Raw genomic sequence first — 16951 nt, forward strand, 5'->3', positions numbered from 1 at the left:
ATAAACAGAAAAAAAGTCTTGCTTTATTTTTGGTATATTATCTTTTTGAATTCAAAGTGATTCCCCAAAACTTTAGTGTCGTTTACCAAAGGAATATACCAATAAGTAGATAATTGTTTACAAATCTCTAAATTAGCACATGGTCTTATAGTTAACGTATATGTTATATATACAAACACAAATTAGTATATCGTATATAATAGAATGCCGATACACTTTGATGAATTTTTGAGTCCACAAGCATCATCGTCGGGGAATTTACAGAATCGATTTTATAATTATTTTTAAATATACATAAGTGACTGATTTGACAGCTAATGGTAAGGTCAACTATATGAAGGTATTGATATCAGCACAGGGTTAATATACTATGATAAGTTTTAAATTTGTATTACAGGTATATGCTATAGTAGTCCAACTAGAACAATTTGCTTGAAGTTTATAGCGATATCTTGGGTAATACTTTCTGCCATAAAGATATCTCGACAATTAAAAATATTTTTCATACAAGGACTTGAGTTTTATCGCATGGTTTATATGGCAGCTATGTGCTATAGTTGTCCGATATTGGCGGTTCCGACAACTGAGCAGCTTCTTGGTGAGAAAAAACCTGTGCGAAATTTCAGTTCGATATCTCAATAACTGAGGGACTAGTTCGGGTATATAAAGACGAATATGGCCAAATCGACTTAGCACATCACGTTGATTTTTTATATATCTGGCTAGCAAGTCTTTGCACATTATTAAAGAAGCACATATACAACCATATGTATTGGAAATGTATTCAACACAGTCAATTATTATTTGTTGTTTTCATTTCTAATCCATCAAAACAAATAGATGCAATTTAAGACATATGGTTACCTCCCTATACATACATCATCCACTCCATACGTCGAACCAACTAATCTGCTGAGATGATTAATGGGTTTCCTATAGGATCATATACATTAAACGCTTGCAGGGAAAGAGTATAAATGCTGGGGCACTCGGCTTACTGAGATCACAAGAATTTTGGGATTACAGTCGTTAACTACAACATAATTTTGTTGCAAAATGAAATTATTCCTGGCAGTATTGTTGACTTTGTACGCGATCGCATACGCTTATCCCCGTCCAGGCGAAGAGGATGCACGGCAAGAGACATTGGAAACGGTAAATGCGCCACTCGCAGTGGATGTGGATGTTGCAGGTAGACGTGAAGCACGCCACGGTCATCGTGGTGGATTTGGTGGTGGTGGCTTCGGCGGTGGTGGCCTTGGTGGTTACGGTGGTCACGGCGGTTATGGCGGTGGTTCTCCGTTCGGTGGTGGCGGCTATGGCGGTGGTTCTCCGTACGGCGGTGGCGGTTATGGCGGTGGTTCCCCGTACGGTGGTGGCGGCTACGGCGGTGGTGGTTCTTACAGCCAAGCTTCCGCAAGTGCTAAGGCTTCTTCGGGTTCATATGGACGTTAAATATAACAGTGTAATGTGATAACGTGTGAAAACTTTTTTTTGTTTATATTTTAATAAAGCAAATAGTCAAACAGAACTGTAGGTCTTTATGGTGAAATGTGTCATATGTCTTCGGCGTTTCTATGAAAGGAGTCACTAAAATGGAATGCTTAAATAGTTTAAAAAATCTAATTAGGAATCGTGTATTCAGGATACACTAATTGTCGATGAAAAATATGCTGCCGATTACAAAAAGTGATTGGGCGAATGTTAACCGGGGCTTGCGCCAGAGGAAGCAACCATTCAAAGATAAATTTCCAAAACCTATATCAGGAAGGGGACTTCCAAACAAAGCTCTTACATACGAAAATATAAAACACTACTAAATAATTATTGATGATCATAAAACTTAGGGTGATCGAAATTGTTGACACTCTAAAATTGCAAAGGAGCATATTGGATGCATTGTTCAACAAAATATCGGCATACAAAGTGAATGCCACGCGTTCTTTCAATCGATAGATGCGCTTTGTCAACAATCAAGATAAGCTATGAAAAAAAATCATGAACCGAACTTTCTGAACATTTTTGAAGTTAGGATAGGTTAGATTATACTGACCGGATGTTACGCCATACAAAGAACTACTTCCTTAGAAAAGCCAGATTGATGTTCAGTTTAATTTCACCAAAAATAAAATTTCGGCTTTTACACATGATCTTGGCGACTCTGTATGTCCTTAAGGCATTCCATCTCGCCCTTATCCGTCTATCATTCCTTTCAGAAATTTCAGTATGTAACATTTTCAACGACTTAAAAGTTTCCTGTACTGGTTCGGTTGACAGACGGATGGTACTTTTTGCTTCATTAGCTGTTTCGTTACTCGGAATTCATATGTGGGCTGGAACCCTGTATACACAGTATGCTCCCTCCCTGATTGTAAGAGCATTCTGATGTGATTGTGAGATTACTGCCTTAATTGCCGCCTGGCCATCGACCCATATATTGATCGCAAAGACTTCCGCCTGGAAAATACTACAATATTCCGGAAGCTTGAAGGGACGCCTGAAATCCAGCCTGCGTAAAGCTGTTGTGACTCAGCGCATAAAACAGAAACACATATGTACATCTTGGGGGAAAATATATTAATAACGTGCTATCTGAAAATTGTATTCGATAAATATTTTGGAGTTTAGTGTGGAGTGAACTTCGTTGTTTCTTAGTATTCCAAGATTCGTAAAAGAGGTAGGTGACGATCCCCTCAGTCGACGGTGTAAGTAAATTACTTGTAGAATTTGATACCCGCATTTAATAAAAATTTGTTTAAATAAAAGCCCAATCAATTTTAGTCATATATGGTATTTTAACATACATACTTCTATGTTAACAAATATTATGTGAATTCCTATTTTTGAAAGCAGCTTATTTATTGAACAACTTGATTTAATTCTTAACACCCAAATAATTATGTGTCTACGAACTCCATAACCAGAATATTCCAACAATAAAATCATGGGGGAAAAAACCACCGAAAACAAAGCCGCGCTTGAGTCAGTCAGCGGCAACCGCTTCGAGCACACACACTCACACGCTCACTTACCCGAGTATCACGTATCAGTAAGTATAACGCTGTAGAAATCTTTATCACATTCTCAACTATAAAACAATCGCAATTCGGCAGAGATTAAGCAGAAATCGAATAACGTTCTGTTGGAATACACACCGCATCAATTTAGTAAAATATATATTTTAAGAATGAAATTTCTTGCCGCGTTGTGTTTGGCGCTTTGCCCTTTCGTTGTTGCGTGTCATAGCGTGCCGGTGGAGAGGGAAACACTGCTGAGTATTGAAAAGGCGCAGCCAGTGGCTGTAGTGGTCGCGGAAGGTCAGCCTCAAGAGCTGCGACGTGTCGCACGGGGTTTCGGCGGTGGCTTCGGTGGCGGTTATCCTGGCTTTGGTGGACTTGGCGGTTATGGCGGTTACCCAGGCTATGGTGGCTATGGCGGTTTTCCGGCCTATGGTGGTTACGGCGGTGGTTACCCTATTGGTGGCTTCGGTGGAGGTTCGAGCAGTGCCGTTGCAAGCGCTAGTTCGGGTAGTGGTTACCAATTCTATGGTTAAGCCATTGCCACTGGTGTGTCAATATTTTAAGTGTTAATTAAGCGAATGTATTTTAATTAAAATTAGAGAAACATATTATATTAAATTTGTAATAGTATGTGAAGAAGTACTAAGTAAATCTATGGAAGAAAATCGTATGTAATTCTGATTATTTATATTATTTCTGGTTCACGAATTTTGGTTTTTAAATCATTAAGTAGAATAGCACTCTTTGTTATAAATTATTTACTGATTCACCCTCTAGAGAGTATAACGGAACACCAATTAAACACTACTTGTAATAAGCATGTATGATTGGAGATTCTCAATCAGTCAGTTACAAGTCTACCATTAGTCACTTCGTAGCATGTTCTCGACCAAAAGTTGCATGCTCTATTGTAATTTAACCAGGACTCGTCGTATTTTTGAAGCTTTCCTACAGTCCTACCTATATAGATATAAAAACAAGAAAGAACGCTAAGTTCGGTTGCACGGTAGCTACCCTTCACAAATACAAAATATTCCATACACGAACTTGATTTTCATATTTCAGTTTAGACAAGTATGGCAGCTATATTATATAGTGGTCCGACCTGAACTTTTTTTTTCAACAATTGTAGCCTCCATCGACTTAGACCATAATTCTTGCCATATTTTATGAAGATATATTGTCATATAAAGAAGCTTTTCATACAAACATTTAATTTTGATATTTTAGTGTGTATGGCAGCTATATATTATATTATATAATAGTAGTCCAATCTGAAGAATTTGTTCCAAGATACCTCGACAAATAAAGAAGCTTTTCATACAAAAATTTAATTTTGATATTTCAGTTTGTATGGCAGCTATATGCTATAGTGGTCCGACAAAAGCGATGCTGACAAACTAACAGCTTCTTGAGAAGGGAATTAGGTGTATAAAATTTCAGACCAATATTCCCAAAAATGGGGGCTAGTTCGCGTATATACAGACAGACGACGTTTCTTCTGAGTGCTGTAAACTTCGTGGCAAACTTAATATACCCAGTTCAAGGTATAATGATCATGATGAAGAGTAGAATTGAAAAACGCAAAATTCTGTTACTAAGCAATTAAGCCACACTTATCAAATTCGATATAAAATTGGTGTGCCCTCAAATCGCCAAAACCCTCAAATTTAACACTGGAAATGACACCGGAGATGCTTATATGGAAAAAAAATAAACGCAAGCGACCAATATATTCCCTGATCAAAAAATAAACGCAAGCGACCAATATATTCCCTAGCCCACATAAATCGATTATAATGACAAATATTGCAAAATGTTTGGGTGGTGTGAAACCGTAATTATTTCTGATAAAATATAGTGTGTTTAACAAATTTGCTTTTTCTTTATTCTGGATTTTGGGTCTGAAATAAACCTTCCTCGAGTCGTATAAAAATCAGTGATTTACTTACGTACCATACGTAGCAAGATGATGATGATGACTTTGGTAAAATATCTAATGGATCGATGTATAGTTCACTCTGATTAGCTGAAACTAACTTTAACATCAGAACTCATTTGTAGAATAAGTTGGGTATCACGAAAATTCCATTTCACACGTCAAGCGGAGAGCGACCTCCATATAGCGCATATGAGAATTTCCATTACTGTCGTACATTGCTTCTAAGGTTTGTTTGGTTTTCAAGAGGAATTTATCCACTAAAGTGAGAAACGCAATACAATTACAAATGCGTCAGAGAACAGATTAGCGAAAGGTTGCAATGTAAGCGGTGAATCGATTCTGCAGTTAAATATGGCAGATACCCCTTTTATACAGATTTTGCGCACAGCCTTTACTTTATTTCAAATTTACGAGTAAATTAATTTCATATTTCGTAGAAATAAGTTACTGCTATTCCTAATTGCATTCATCCCAAGTTCGTTTAGCTGTTATAGGAACTTGCTAAACAAGATGCGAGCTATGCATTTTAAGTTCATTACCATCGTTTATAAATTTTCGAACACCGCATCAGATTTAATAAAAGATAGGTTGTATTTGAAACAAAATGCATTGAATTTTTTGACTTTCTTTTACTAATAACACATGTTTAAGCTTTGAATAGCCGGTCTTGTCTTCAACTTTCTTCCACTTTTTATACGCCTTTTACTGTACTATACTCAGCACGAGTAAAATTTATTAAAATTTTTTAATATCAATTGCAGTCGTAATTGGTAAAACGTGAAACAAATATTTAGATATGTCTAAAGGAAAGGCGTAATTCTAGTTCTAGTTCTAAACAATTGATTAAACTCACATTTGTATTGATATAATTATTGATACAACTTGGCAAAATCTTTTTTATGACGTTAATTTTTATTGCAGCGACAAGTATAAAATGGGGTGTCGCCGTAATTACTCCAGTATACTTTCATTGCAAGTAAGTCCCGTCGCATCCGATATAATGCAATTCCTGACATTCGCATTCATCCTGGCATTCATTGCTACGGTGCAGAGCTATCCCAGCTATACAGCATATGATGATTATGTGGAGGTACCGGTAAATCCGTTAAGTGGACTTCGAGATACCGAAGAAGCTTCTGCCAGATTTAAGCGTGAACCCCATAGACATCAGGGCGGATTAGGCGGATATGGGGGATTCCAGAATTACGGAGGTAATCCATATCAACAAGGTTTTAATCAATATCCGCAATATGCTCCAATCGGACAAGCAAGTAATGCCATATCCAGTGCTACTGCAAATGCGGGTACTGTGAATGGCCCAGGTGGTGGCGGCATTAACAGTGCCAGTGCCTCTGCAAATGCAGCAAGCTCAACTGGTACATTTTCGGGGTATCCAGGATATAATGTGTACGGCTAAATTTTAAAATGTAAACAATAATGGCATAATGTCCGTAATAATAAATATAATGTGAACATTTAATTTGTAGCAATTAATTTTTAGGCAATGGCAATGTGCTGACCGCAAACTAACGGTTTCCGTTCAACCTGTTCTCTTTTTACGTTTTATTTTTACTAAAGAGAAATTGTGCGTAAACAGCAATCGCGTTGAAGGTTGAGTATGCCTGGGGTATTTACAGTTTTAAACAACGAGCAACGATCAGGACTGTCATTGGAAACAATTTCCGTTGCAAGAAATCATTGGCTTAAGTTAGGTTAAAAGGCTGATCCACCACGTCAAGTGCAACGAAATTAACCACTAGGACCGATGTCAGCTATATGCGATCCGCTACTATTTCGTGTATATACAGACAGACGGACATAGCTAAATCAACTTATCTCGTGACGCTGATCATTTTCTTCGACGTTTCCTTCTGGGTGTTTCAAACTTCGCGGCAAACTAAATATACCCTGTTCTGGGTATAAATATAGTATTTTATAGATAGCGCTTAGATGTATTCAAAAGCTATTGGAATAATTTCGTATGCTATATACCAAAAATTCGATGAACGGGAACGAAAATATAAGATATGAGCTTCGACTTTTGCTTTTTACTTATAATGATGAAATTTATACAGGAACTCGTCATTTGAATTCGATTGAAATCAATATAGTGTTTCCAAAATATTAATTCTGGTCACTCTGTTTCGCTAAAAACTGCACGATTCGCCGTATTAATGAAGTTCGTTCAGGCTATAGACATCAGATTAATATTGATATGTCACCAGGGTTAAGAAATCACACTGACAGTGATATTGCGGACTTGCTATGGACAATGTTTTATACTCGTATGAAGAAAACGTCCGCAACTTACATATATGTCAGTTTAAATAACAAGTATCAGATATTCAACTTCATAGAAATTGACGTTATAAATTCATATCGGAATCTTACCTTAACCAGCGAAAGTTTAGAGGTCCATTTTGCAACTGAAGATAATTAAGTATTAAGCATATAAATATAAAATTAGTATGCTGACTAACTAACTAACTTTACCGATTAGTCCCGATCATTATAATTAAGCCACTCGATAAGCACATGCTACTTTTTGACGCATTTTGCATACTCTGGCAACATGTTGTAACAGAGTACAATAGTTTTGTTCAACTAACCATTCTTTGTAATACCTAAAACTCAATTTAAGCATGGAGTTATGTGTATTATAATGATAATGGTGACGAGACGAGCTCCAGATGTCTGTCTACAAAAGTTTGTTGTAGCTTGAATAGGTAGTTACAGGCTGCACGTTACCTGGTATATAAATTGAACAATAGGCGTACCTTCTACGTGTGGTTCATCTAAAAATGCTCCAAATCGGACTAAACTTTGCAAGCTCATGACAAAATATTAGAAGCTCTACACCAATGGCTGATTTGGTATCGAACAATTAGTAAATTTTTGAGATATCTTAATGGGCTTAGAATGATATCTTCTCCTTAGAATAATGCGGTCTGGTTCCGCTACCTGCCATGTATATTTTATTCTCCAACGTAAGTGAAATCGGTCAATGAACTACCCTAGCCTCAACGTACCTAACTGTTTCCACACCTTTGCTTCTGACAAATTGCAAAAAGTCTCTAACATTCGGCTGTACGAGAACTAAGCGCTTCCTTAGTGGTTTATCTATTCTTCCAACTCTAACAACAGAGTGTTGGTGAATACATCTTGCATGATTTATACCAAATTAATTTCTTATTTTCTATTTATTTGCTAACATGTGCCTACTATGTCACACAACAAAAGTGACACACATTTTTTTATACAATACATATTTAATTTTTAAGACAACATTAATATTCAATATATTAGAGCTTTAAAAACCATCACAAATAAAATCCCCTTTTTGCATAAGCCACTTGAGTTGGCATCTTCACACGCGATTAATTGCACGGCAGATTTGCCGTTACCACCTCTTGAGAAAAGAGCTTTGCAAAATTCACCAAAATATTCGTAGCGAAGGAAAGTAAACGAAAACCAGTAAGGAAGCGCTAATTTCGAGTGTCACCGAACATGCGAGAGTGTATAATTTTTAACGATCAAAATTGGGGGCATATTTTTAGGTATAAGCAGAACTTTATTTTAAACAATAAGTAACGTTAACTTCGGTTGCGAAGCTATACTTGTAATACCCTGCCCAAGTACAAAAGATTTCTTAGAAGAACCTGATTCTGATCGGTTAGTTTGTATGGTGGTGGTCCGATGTCAACGGTTCCCACCAATGAGTAGCTTCTTGAGGAGAAAAGAAAGTGTGCAATATTTCAGATGGATATCTAAAATGTGGGACTAGATCGCGTATTTAGTGTATACACACAGGCGGACAGACATACGTAACGACGGACATGGTAAAATCGCTCGTTATACTGATCCGCCACTCATTTCGAAATTAATTTTAGTTTCATTGCGTATGGTAACTCTACCTGCTAGTTTAATATTTTGTTTTGTACGTTTGTCTAAAATCAATCAATACATCAAGTATTTTAACAATCAACAAAAAGTTTGTGGACATAACTCGTCAACCTCCTATAGAAGTATCAACTAAATCTACATTCGTCCACCGCATCGTTACATCCGAACAACTCGTATGTAGCAGACCAAAAAGATTATCCCCTGAAAAGCTTGCTACGGCACGTGCTGAATTCGAAGTTTTAATGAAACATATGTCGAGTTTCATTAAGACTGTCTGATAACAACTCTGTAACTGTATGTTACGCAAGGCAGATGTTTCTAGGAGACCTTGAATGCAGTCACAGTACCGGACAGGTACCCTCTTCCGTTCCTGCACGACTTTACGTATTATTCAGTCAAAGCAACTTTTTTTCAAAAATCAACTTGCAGAAAGCTTTTTACCAAATCTGTATACATAGATTTTATCGCTTAAATCACCACAGACATCCGTCAAGTATCTGGTCCACAAAAGTTTGTTGCGGGTATAATATATGGCATCGAAGCAATAACCTCGGAACCAACTCTTCAAGCAATCGACGATGATGACGTAGCCCCTGACCAAGCGACATCAAAGACGATGAGCGAACGTTTCACGTCGATCACGACAGTCGAAGTTTTGCAAAACAGTGCCTTCAATGTCAACGTAACAAAGTCAACAGACACAATGTCACTCCTCTGCCCATTTTTGCCCATTTACACATTGACATTGTGGGACCATTCCGATGACCGAGGGACATCGCAACTGTCCGTTTTACCAGATGGCCGGATGCTTTCCCAATTCCAGACAGCATCGCTCCAACAGTAACTAAGGCGTAAATTAGCGGCTGGATATTGTGTTTAGGAATCTCCACCGATATAACTTCTGACCTAGGGCACCAATTTGAATGTACCCTTTTGCAACATTTCTTCCACTGTACTGGCGTCAAACACCTACGAACAGCACCTTACAAACTTAGTAGCAAATACGCTGTGCGGGGTATACAATTTTGCGAAAGATTGCCTTATTGTTGTTCGACGATTTTATGAATGTATCACAATCATATTTGGTATCTAACTTAAGCTATAGGTTATACCTATAATCACTTAGTCCAATATATTTATATTAAAATCAATCCAACTAACACAAGTCTTCATGTTTATCATATTAGTGCTGGGGAAAAGTACATATCGACATTAATATAATGTACTTTTATATTATATAATATTATTCCACATATTCGGTATTTGAAAATTTATTGTGGAGAGATGGCATACCTTAATCACACCAAAGAATCATATGGAGTTCAAAACTGTTATGTTTGGGATGTAGGCGTGGTTGTGGTCCAATTTGTCACATTTTCACTACGTAACTTAAGAAGAATAGGGTAGGTGTTATACACCAAATTATTTAGGTGATTCAAACAACCTTTAGGTGAACAAAACTATTATACTCTGTAGCAACATGTTGCGTGATTATAAAAGTCACCAAAAAATTTAAATAAATAATAAAACAACACACATTTACTCTGTAACTAATATCACGGACGACCACTGACATCGCGTGGAGCACTTTTACCAAGACTCAGCTATAAAATGCACTGTCGGCCGCACTGAATGAGCAGAAGTCAAATAAGCATCGATCAGCAAACAACAATTTGCTTTTAGTATAATAGGAATAGTACAAAGAAGTATTTCGAGAATGAAATTTATTGCCGCGTTGTGTGTGGCGCTAATCCTACTCGTGGTGTTGTGTCATGCTGCGCCCGTGGAGCGTGAAACACTCTTGAGTATTGAAGACTCCCAGCCTGTGGTTATTGCTTTTGAGGAGCAACCGCAACCACTGACACGTGTAGCACGTGGTTTTGGGGGTTATGGCGGTTATCCCGGATATGGTGGCTTTGGTGGAGGTCCAGGATATGGTGGCTTTGGTGGACGTCCAGGATATGGTGGCTTTGGCGGAGGTCCAGGATATGGAGGTTTTGGCAGAGGTCCAGGTTTTGGTGGCTATGGCGGTTTTCCAGGTTATGGCGGAGGTTATAGCAGTTCTAGTGCTACTGCCAATGCAAACTCCGGTAGCTATTTTGGATAAGAAATTTCCTTGATAAGGGACATTAATTATAGTATTTATTATTTCGCAAATTGAATTGATCTAATAAATGGTAAATTTAATACAAATTATGATCTCTTGAAAAGCTTAATTAACCACTCATTCGGAGGAGTGGTGTGTATATACGAGGTGTACCGGTACGAAACGATTTTTTGTGTGAAAATGAAATACTAATTTTGAATGGGAAAGTAAAAAAAAAATATTCAAAGTATTGACTATTGCTTTTTACACATTTTGACCACCTTTCTGGCAGTTTGTGGATACCATGCCAATAAAAATGTTCGCCTTTTGAAGCAAACCAATCAGACACCCAATTTTCAACTTCTGAGTAGGAATCGAAGTGCTGGTTAGCCAATGCGTGTCCCATCGATAAAAACAAATGGTAATCGGAACTGGCCAAGTCTGGTGAATACGGCGGGTGAGGCAGTAACTCTCATCCAAGTACTTGTATTTTATTCTGAACCGATTTTTCTTTGTCTGCAGATGCATTGTCGTGTAAAAAAATTACTTTGTCGTGTCTTCTGGCCCATTCTGATCGTTTTATCGATCAATGCATCATTCAAATTGATCATTTGTTGTCTTTAGCGATTAGTGTTGACAGTTTCACCAAGTTATAGAAGTTCATGATATACCACACCTTTCTGATGCCACAAAACACACAATATTGCCTTCTTTTGCATATTAATTCTGATAGAGCATGATCACCATCGACAAGCATTCAATGCGACTCTTCAAATGGAAACAAAAAATTAATGCTTTCCACAAATCATCACTTTTCGGTACAAAATTTGACATTTTCAACACAATAAAAAAACATGATGTTGTTTATTCTGTAAAGTTATTAAATATGTTTGACAGATGTCATGTCAACCAAACAAACAAAACTTTAAGGCTCGTTTAAAACAAATGTTCTCCACCACTTTCATATTTCATATAACAACTAAAATGATTAGCACTGTGAAAGCCACCTTAGTGTTGTGAATCATATCTTTATAGAATAGGTGCTCTCCGCATTATATGGGGAAACGGTTTTGAAACCTTAAGGAATATATGCGTTCGGTGAAAAGTAGATAATTACAATAATTGGAAAATAAATAACTATTTTAATAACTTTGTGTGTTTTTTGGAGTGAAACTTCTAATGTTAGTTCGGAAAAGGTTGCGTTAAACTTTTAACGCGTAGTAGGGGTTGTATATCGCATTTACTAGTGAGCAAAGAGAAACAAAGAGAGAGAGAACTACACAGTGAGATATAATACATACATACATATCTACCAGAAAAATTATCAAGTGTATTCGTTTAACCGCGTTTAGCACAACACAGCAAGAAATTCCGAATCCCCACTAAATGACCGTTGCGCTATTCTATTAATATTTTGTTACTGTGTAATTTTCAGCTACTTTAAACGACTGCTTGTATGCTGAACGAAGCATACTTACCTGGCGTATGGTCATGAAGGCGGTATTATTTAACAAACACAATATTCATAGTCATACACTCCTAATGGGAACATATGGCAATGACATAAATTAAAATTAGTATTAAGTGGGATATCCTTTTTTTTAAATGGACAATTGTACCAGATCCAAAGGCATGCACTATGCACTGTGATTAAAATTTGTTCTTAAAATATCAATGCATTTCTTAGCATTCATAATTCCGGTGATAAAGACAAGCTGCAACAAAACATCCCCAGAACATGACGCAACCTCCACCGTATTTAAATGTGGGCAAAAGGTTTTCCTGTGATGAAGACGTTTATTTTTCTAGCGCCATATTTTTACCTTTCCATCACTGTGAAACTTTTAATGGGAGTTCGGGAAAGGTTGCGTTAAACGTATAACGCCCCTAGTTATGGAAAGAGAAAGAGAGAGAGAGAGAGAAGCTACGCAGCAAGTGTTGATAACTTAGTGAGTAAACCATCACATGGTTTTAAACGCGAGTGTTTTAATTTTGTTGATTTTTTTAAGAAATTCAGTTTTAGAATCAGTTTGTTAATTTTAAATCTTAACTTGACATTTCATAATTCGGAGCGTAAAAATATTATTTGGTGAGTTCGCGATTTGAATATTGTTTAATTTTTATCTAGATTATTGGGGAACACCACTGAGATATTAAGACCTTTAAGAACTTCTCTTCGAATCGCATGAAATCTTGAATAAAAATGCAATTCCTTCCGTGGTTGAATAAGAGAAAATTGATCGCGGTTTCGATCTAATGAAGATGCACGCAGGAGTCATCGCTCCGATGCTGTTTTCACCAGAAAATTAACTAAATAGAAATTAAATATTTCATATCTTATTTTAGCTATTACAATCCTCTTGTAAATATTATTAATATGAATACAACGCCTGGGGATTAAATCGAAAAAATTTGTTTATCGGAAAAAATAAAAGTTTTTGTTTGCCAAAAATATTGTGTTACAATAACATTGATTTCAATCCTTTCATGTTTCCAATTTGCCATCATAAAGCTTCCCTTCTTCCGCGCAGAGAGACTCCACGCATCTTGCTTTTTGTTCAGGGATTCACGCTTTGGAAAAAAAGGGCCAGACAGTAGACTAATCGAATGATATCGATTGCTTTAAGCGAAGAAACGGAGTGAAAAGTTATATACTTTTAGCAAGAAAGTTACAAACGACTTTGGCAAAGCATCGAAAATGCGCCAACCAGTCCCTCAGTTTTTGAGATACCAACCTGAAACTTTACACACGTCCTTTTCTCTTTAACAAGCTGCTCATTTGTCGGTACTGCCGATATCGGATCATTAAAGCATATAGGTGACATACACACTGAACGAAATTTGACTGGGATTATTTTCTTAAGCATTGGTGCAATTTACAAAAAAAATATCCGATTTTTCTATGCAATATTTTGCCTGAAAGAACACAATAAAACTTGTTTTGTACGAAAAAAATGTTTGCTTAATTTATCTAAAAATCCAAAACTCTGGAATGAGAAATTCCGATATAATTTTGAAATGCTTATAAGATTTTATACAGCCCATACATAAAATCACTATGTTTACTAAGAGGTTGCCCTCAATGCATTTTTAAACTGCCAATCTTCTGACATAAAATCAAGTGTATTACGTATTTGTATATATTTATATATAATATTACATAAATATTTTTCTATTTATACGTAAGTTCATATATTTTGCCATTAAAATTCCTTAAAATGATAATTCCTAAAATAATTTGATTGGATCTGACATAATATTCTGCTATTTTACTGCTTGTGATATATCGGCTTAAAAATTCTCGAATTGTATTTAAAGTTCTATTATTATATAATAATTATATATGTATATCAAATTAAATTTCCTTAAACTTGCAAACAAAAATGATGATTGGATATGGCCTTTTTCGACGAAGAATGTGATTAATCTATATGTATTTGGATTAAAATTTCTGAATTCTTATCAATTAAGATTCTGGGAAAAATTGTTAAGTTATACCGCAAATGTTTTAGAAAATCGCTTTGCGACAGATATTGTATTTCAAATTATTTTCGCGAATTTTAAGTTTAAATCACTCGCAAAGCTTTAAGCTTTAAATGCCCTTATCTGCCTGACTCTTTAGAATAATAGTTTGAACTAAAAATAAAAATTTCGCGACTGAACTTTATAAAGTAGCTAAAGACTATGAAAAAAGTCATGTGACAGACACAGACACAGTACACGTGACAGAAGTACTTCTTTACCAATTCATTGAGAGTGAGTAAGAGTGAGGGAAAGAGAAATAAAGAGAGAGAGAGAGAATGAGTTGTATTGACATATTAGAGGGATAATCGAAATAATATCATGTGTGCATACAAATTTAATTTTTAATTTATTTCTTCAATTTGTACATTATCTTCAATCGGAGCAGATATAAATATAGCGTATATAACGGATTTATGGTAACTAAAGTATGAAACATATGTTTGTGATTCTAAATAGTGTATCTTTCTGAAGAATTCTGAATTCTGAAAAAATCGAATTTTTCACGAAGAAAGTGAAGTCGGGTATGAGAGCAGCACCACCATAAGTGTACAAGTACATAACCAACGTACTCTGCACCCTGTATGACAAACAATGAAACCTTCAATTTGATCTTTTTTTGGGAGATATGTTGATCGCTGCGTTGACAATTTCTTTTGCATTTTTACATTTACTCAAGCTGATATCGCCAATTTCAGTCAAACTCACTGTATGTGCAGTGGAGTTTATTGGACTCGTATGAAAATGTGGAGTGTCTTTTGAAGGCGACAGCGACATATCAAACAGCTGATGTACACAATTTCGTTGTTGCCGTACTAAAACCTTTCACTTCATTGAAATTTAAATACTTTGTTAAAAGTGAAATTTTTTATGCAAAAAATAAGTAAATAGGTCGATTTATTTGTTTTAAATTATCAATTTTTATTACAAATGATATATCAGAGCTATTTTATGCTTCTGTTGGTAAGATAACGTTAGACTTGTTAGGTCTTTGAATAATTCTACATTTCACATATTAATGGCAACACTACAGCTGCCACTTGCCGTTCGCTAAATTAAAATTGGTTTTAATTTAGCAACAGCGACACCTTCAAGTCTGCTGCTGCTGTGAAAGCATTCTGTTGTCGAAATAACTGATAACCATAATAACGTGTGCATGTTAATATTTGGCAGATGCTGCATGCCGCTTGTCGTCGGCTATGTGTTCAGTATGTATGCGCCAATGTGCAGTGTGTTATCTCTGGTGCAACTAACATAGAAGCCTGCGAAATGAATCGACCAAGCATACGTATCAAAATATATGTATATCGGAGAGTGCGCGAAAAACAAAAACAAATGCATTGTTGCAATCTATATGGCTACGCACACACACGTAGCTGTTCAAAGCAAAACAAAATCGAAACGGAAATTTGAAAAAGTGTCGTGACGCGACCTTGAAAAATCACTCTGATGCCTCCAAAGAAGTATTCACTTCAAAAACTAGTATTTATAAAAAGAATACTAATATTCGCAATAAAAGAGACTAGCACATTGTCTATAATTGTATTGTATTTTTATCCATTCGTTCTTGGCAAAGTGTGCAGTTCGTCCCTTTGTTCGCTTCAAAGAAGCTAATCACCAGAAAAATATCACAATATCAGCAATTTCAAAAGAAGTTGCCTCAATGTTGTAAATAGAATTCCAAAACAAAAATCTTTTATTTGCATGAAAATGTGTTCAGAATTAAAAGTAAAACTTGGCTAAAATAACAAAGTTCACTTTTCCGTACGATTAGTATAAAACAGAGCATCGGCTTTGATGTTTCATTAGAATTATTTCGACAGTCTAGTGATTCTTCAGTTTGATAAACTTAAAACACACCTTTATTTTGAGTTTAAAATGAAATTGTTTGTATATGTGTTATTTACCGTCCTTTTGGCGTCGGTATACTGCTATCCGGCCAGAAGTGAGGACATCAGCGCAGCACCGTCGGAGCAAGATTCTGCCCTAGTAACGGATTCACATGTGCGTCAGAAGCGTGGCTATTATCCTGTTGTCAGTTACGCTGTCAGTTATCCGGTGTATAGATCTGTGTACCCTGTATACAACGCCGTTGCTCCTGTACCTGTTGCTTCGTATTCAGTTTATCAACACGCCTATCCTGCTACTATTTACGGTTAAGCGGACAAATAGAAAGGATTAATGACTTTCTAAATATAAAACGATATTTTTAAATATGACACCTGGCACAGAAACTTGATATAATAAACGATATATATATGGTATATAAGGTACTTCGTACTTTTTTATTTCCATACAGTAAGTTCTTGGGGCTTCTGGTATATTTATAGACTCTAAGCAGGGTATATTAAGTTTGCCACGAAGTTTACAACATTCAGAGGGATGTTGGATACCCTATAAAATATATGTATGTATGTATAAATGATCAGCAGGACGAGCTGAGTTGGTTTAGCCATGTCCGTGTCTGTCTGTCTATCC

General features: G+C 36.2%; 2 protein-coding genes across 2 annotated transcripts; both read left to right on the forward strand.

Moving 5' to 3' along the window:
• Positions 1-992: 992 nt before the first annotated feature.
• Positions 993-11061, forward strand: LOC106624575 (glycine, alanine and asparagine-rich protein). Its single transcript, XM_014244322.3, has 3 exons — positions 993-1454; positions 5884-6338; positions 10518-11061. Exons 1-3 carry the CDS (start codon positions 1057-1059, stop codon positions 10970-10972), a joined length of 1308 nt encoding a protein of 435 aa, XP_014099797.2. The 5' UTR covers positions 993-1056; the 3' UTR covers positions 10973-11061.
• On the forward strand, positions 3110-3690 carry LOC106624512 (claw keratin). Its single transcript, XM_014244256.3, has one exon. The coding sequence runs from the start codon at positions 3188-3190 to the stop codon at positions 3551-3553; it is 366 nt and encodes a 121-aa protein (XP_014099731.2). The 5' UTR covers positions 3110-3187; the 3' UTR covers positions 3554-3690.
• Positions 11062-16951: the final 5890 nt, after the last annotated feature.

The sequence above is a fragment of the Bactrocera oleae genome, chromosome 4 (genome assembly GCF_042242935.1).
Source record: "Bactrocera oleae isolate idBacOlea1 chromosome 4, idBacOlea1, whole genome shotgun sequence".
Classification (NCBI taxonomy): Eukaryota; Metazoa; Arthropoda; class Insecta; order Diptera; family Tephritidae; genus Bactrocera; species Bactrocera oleae.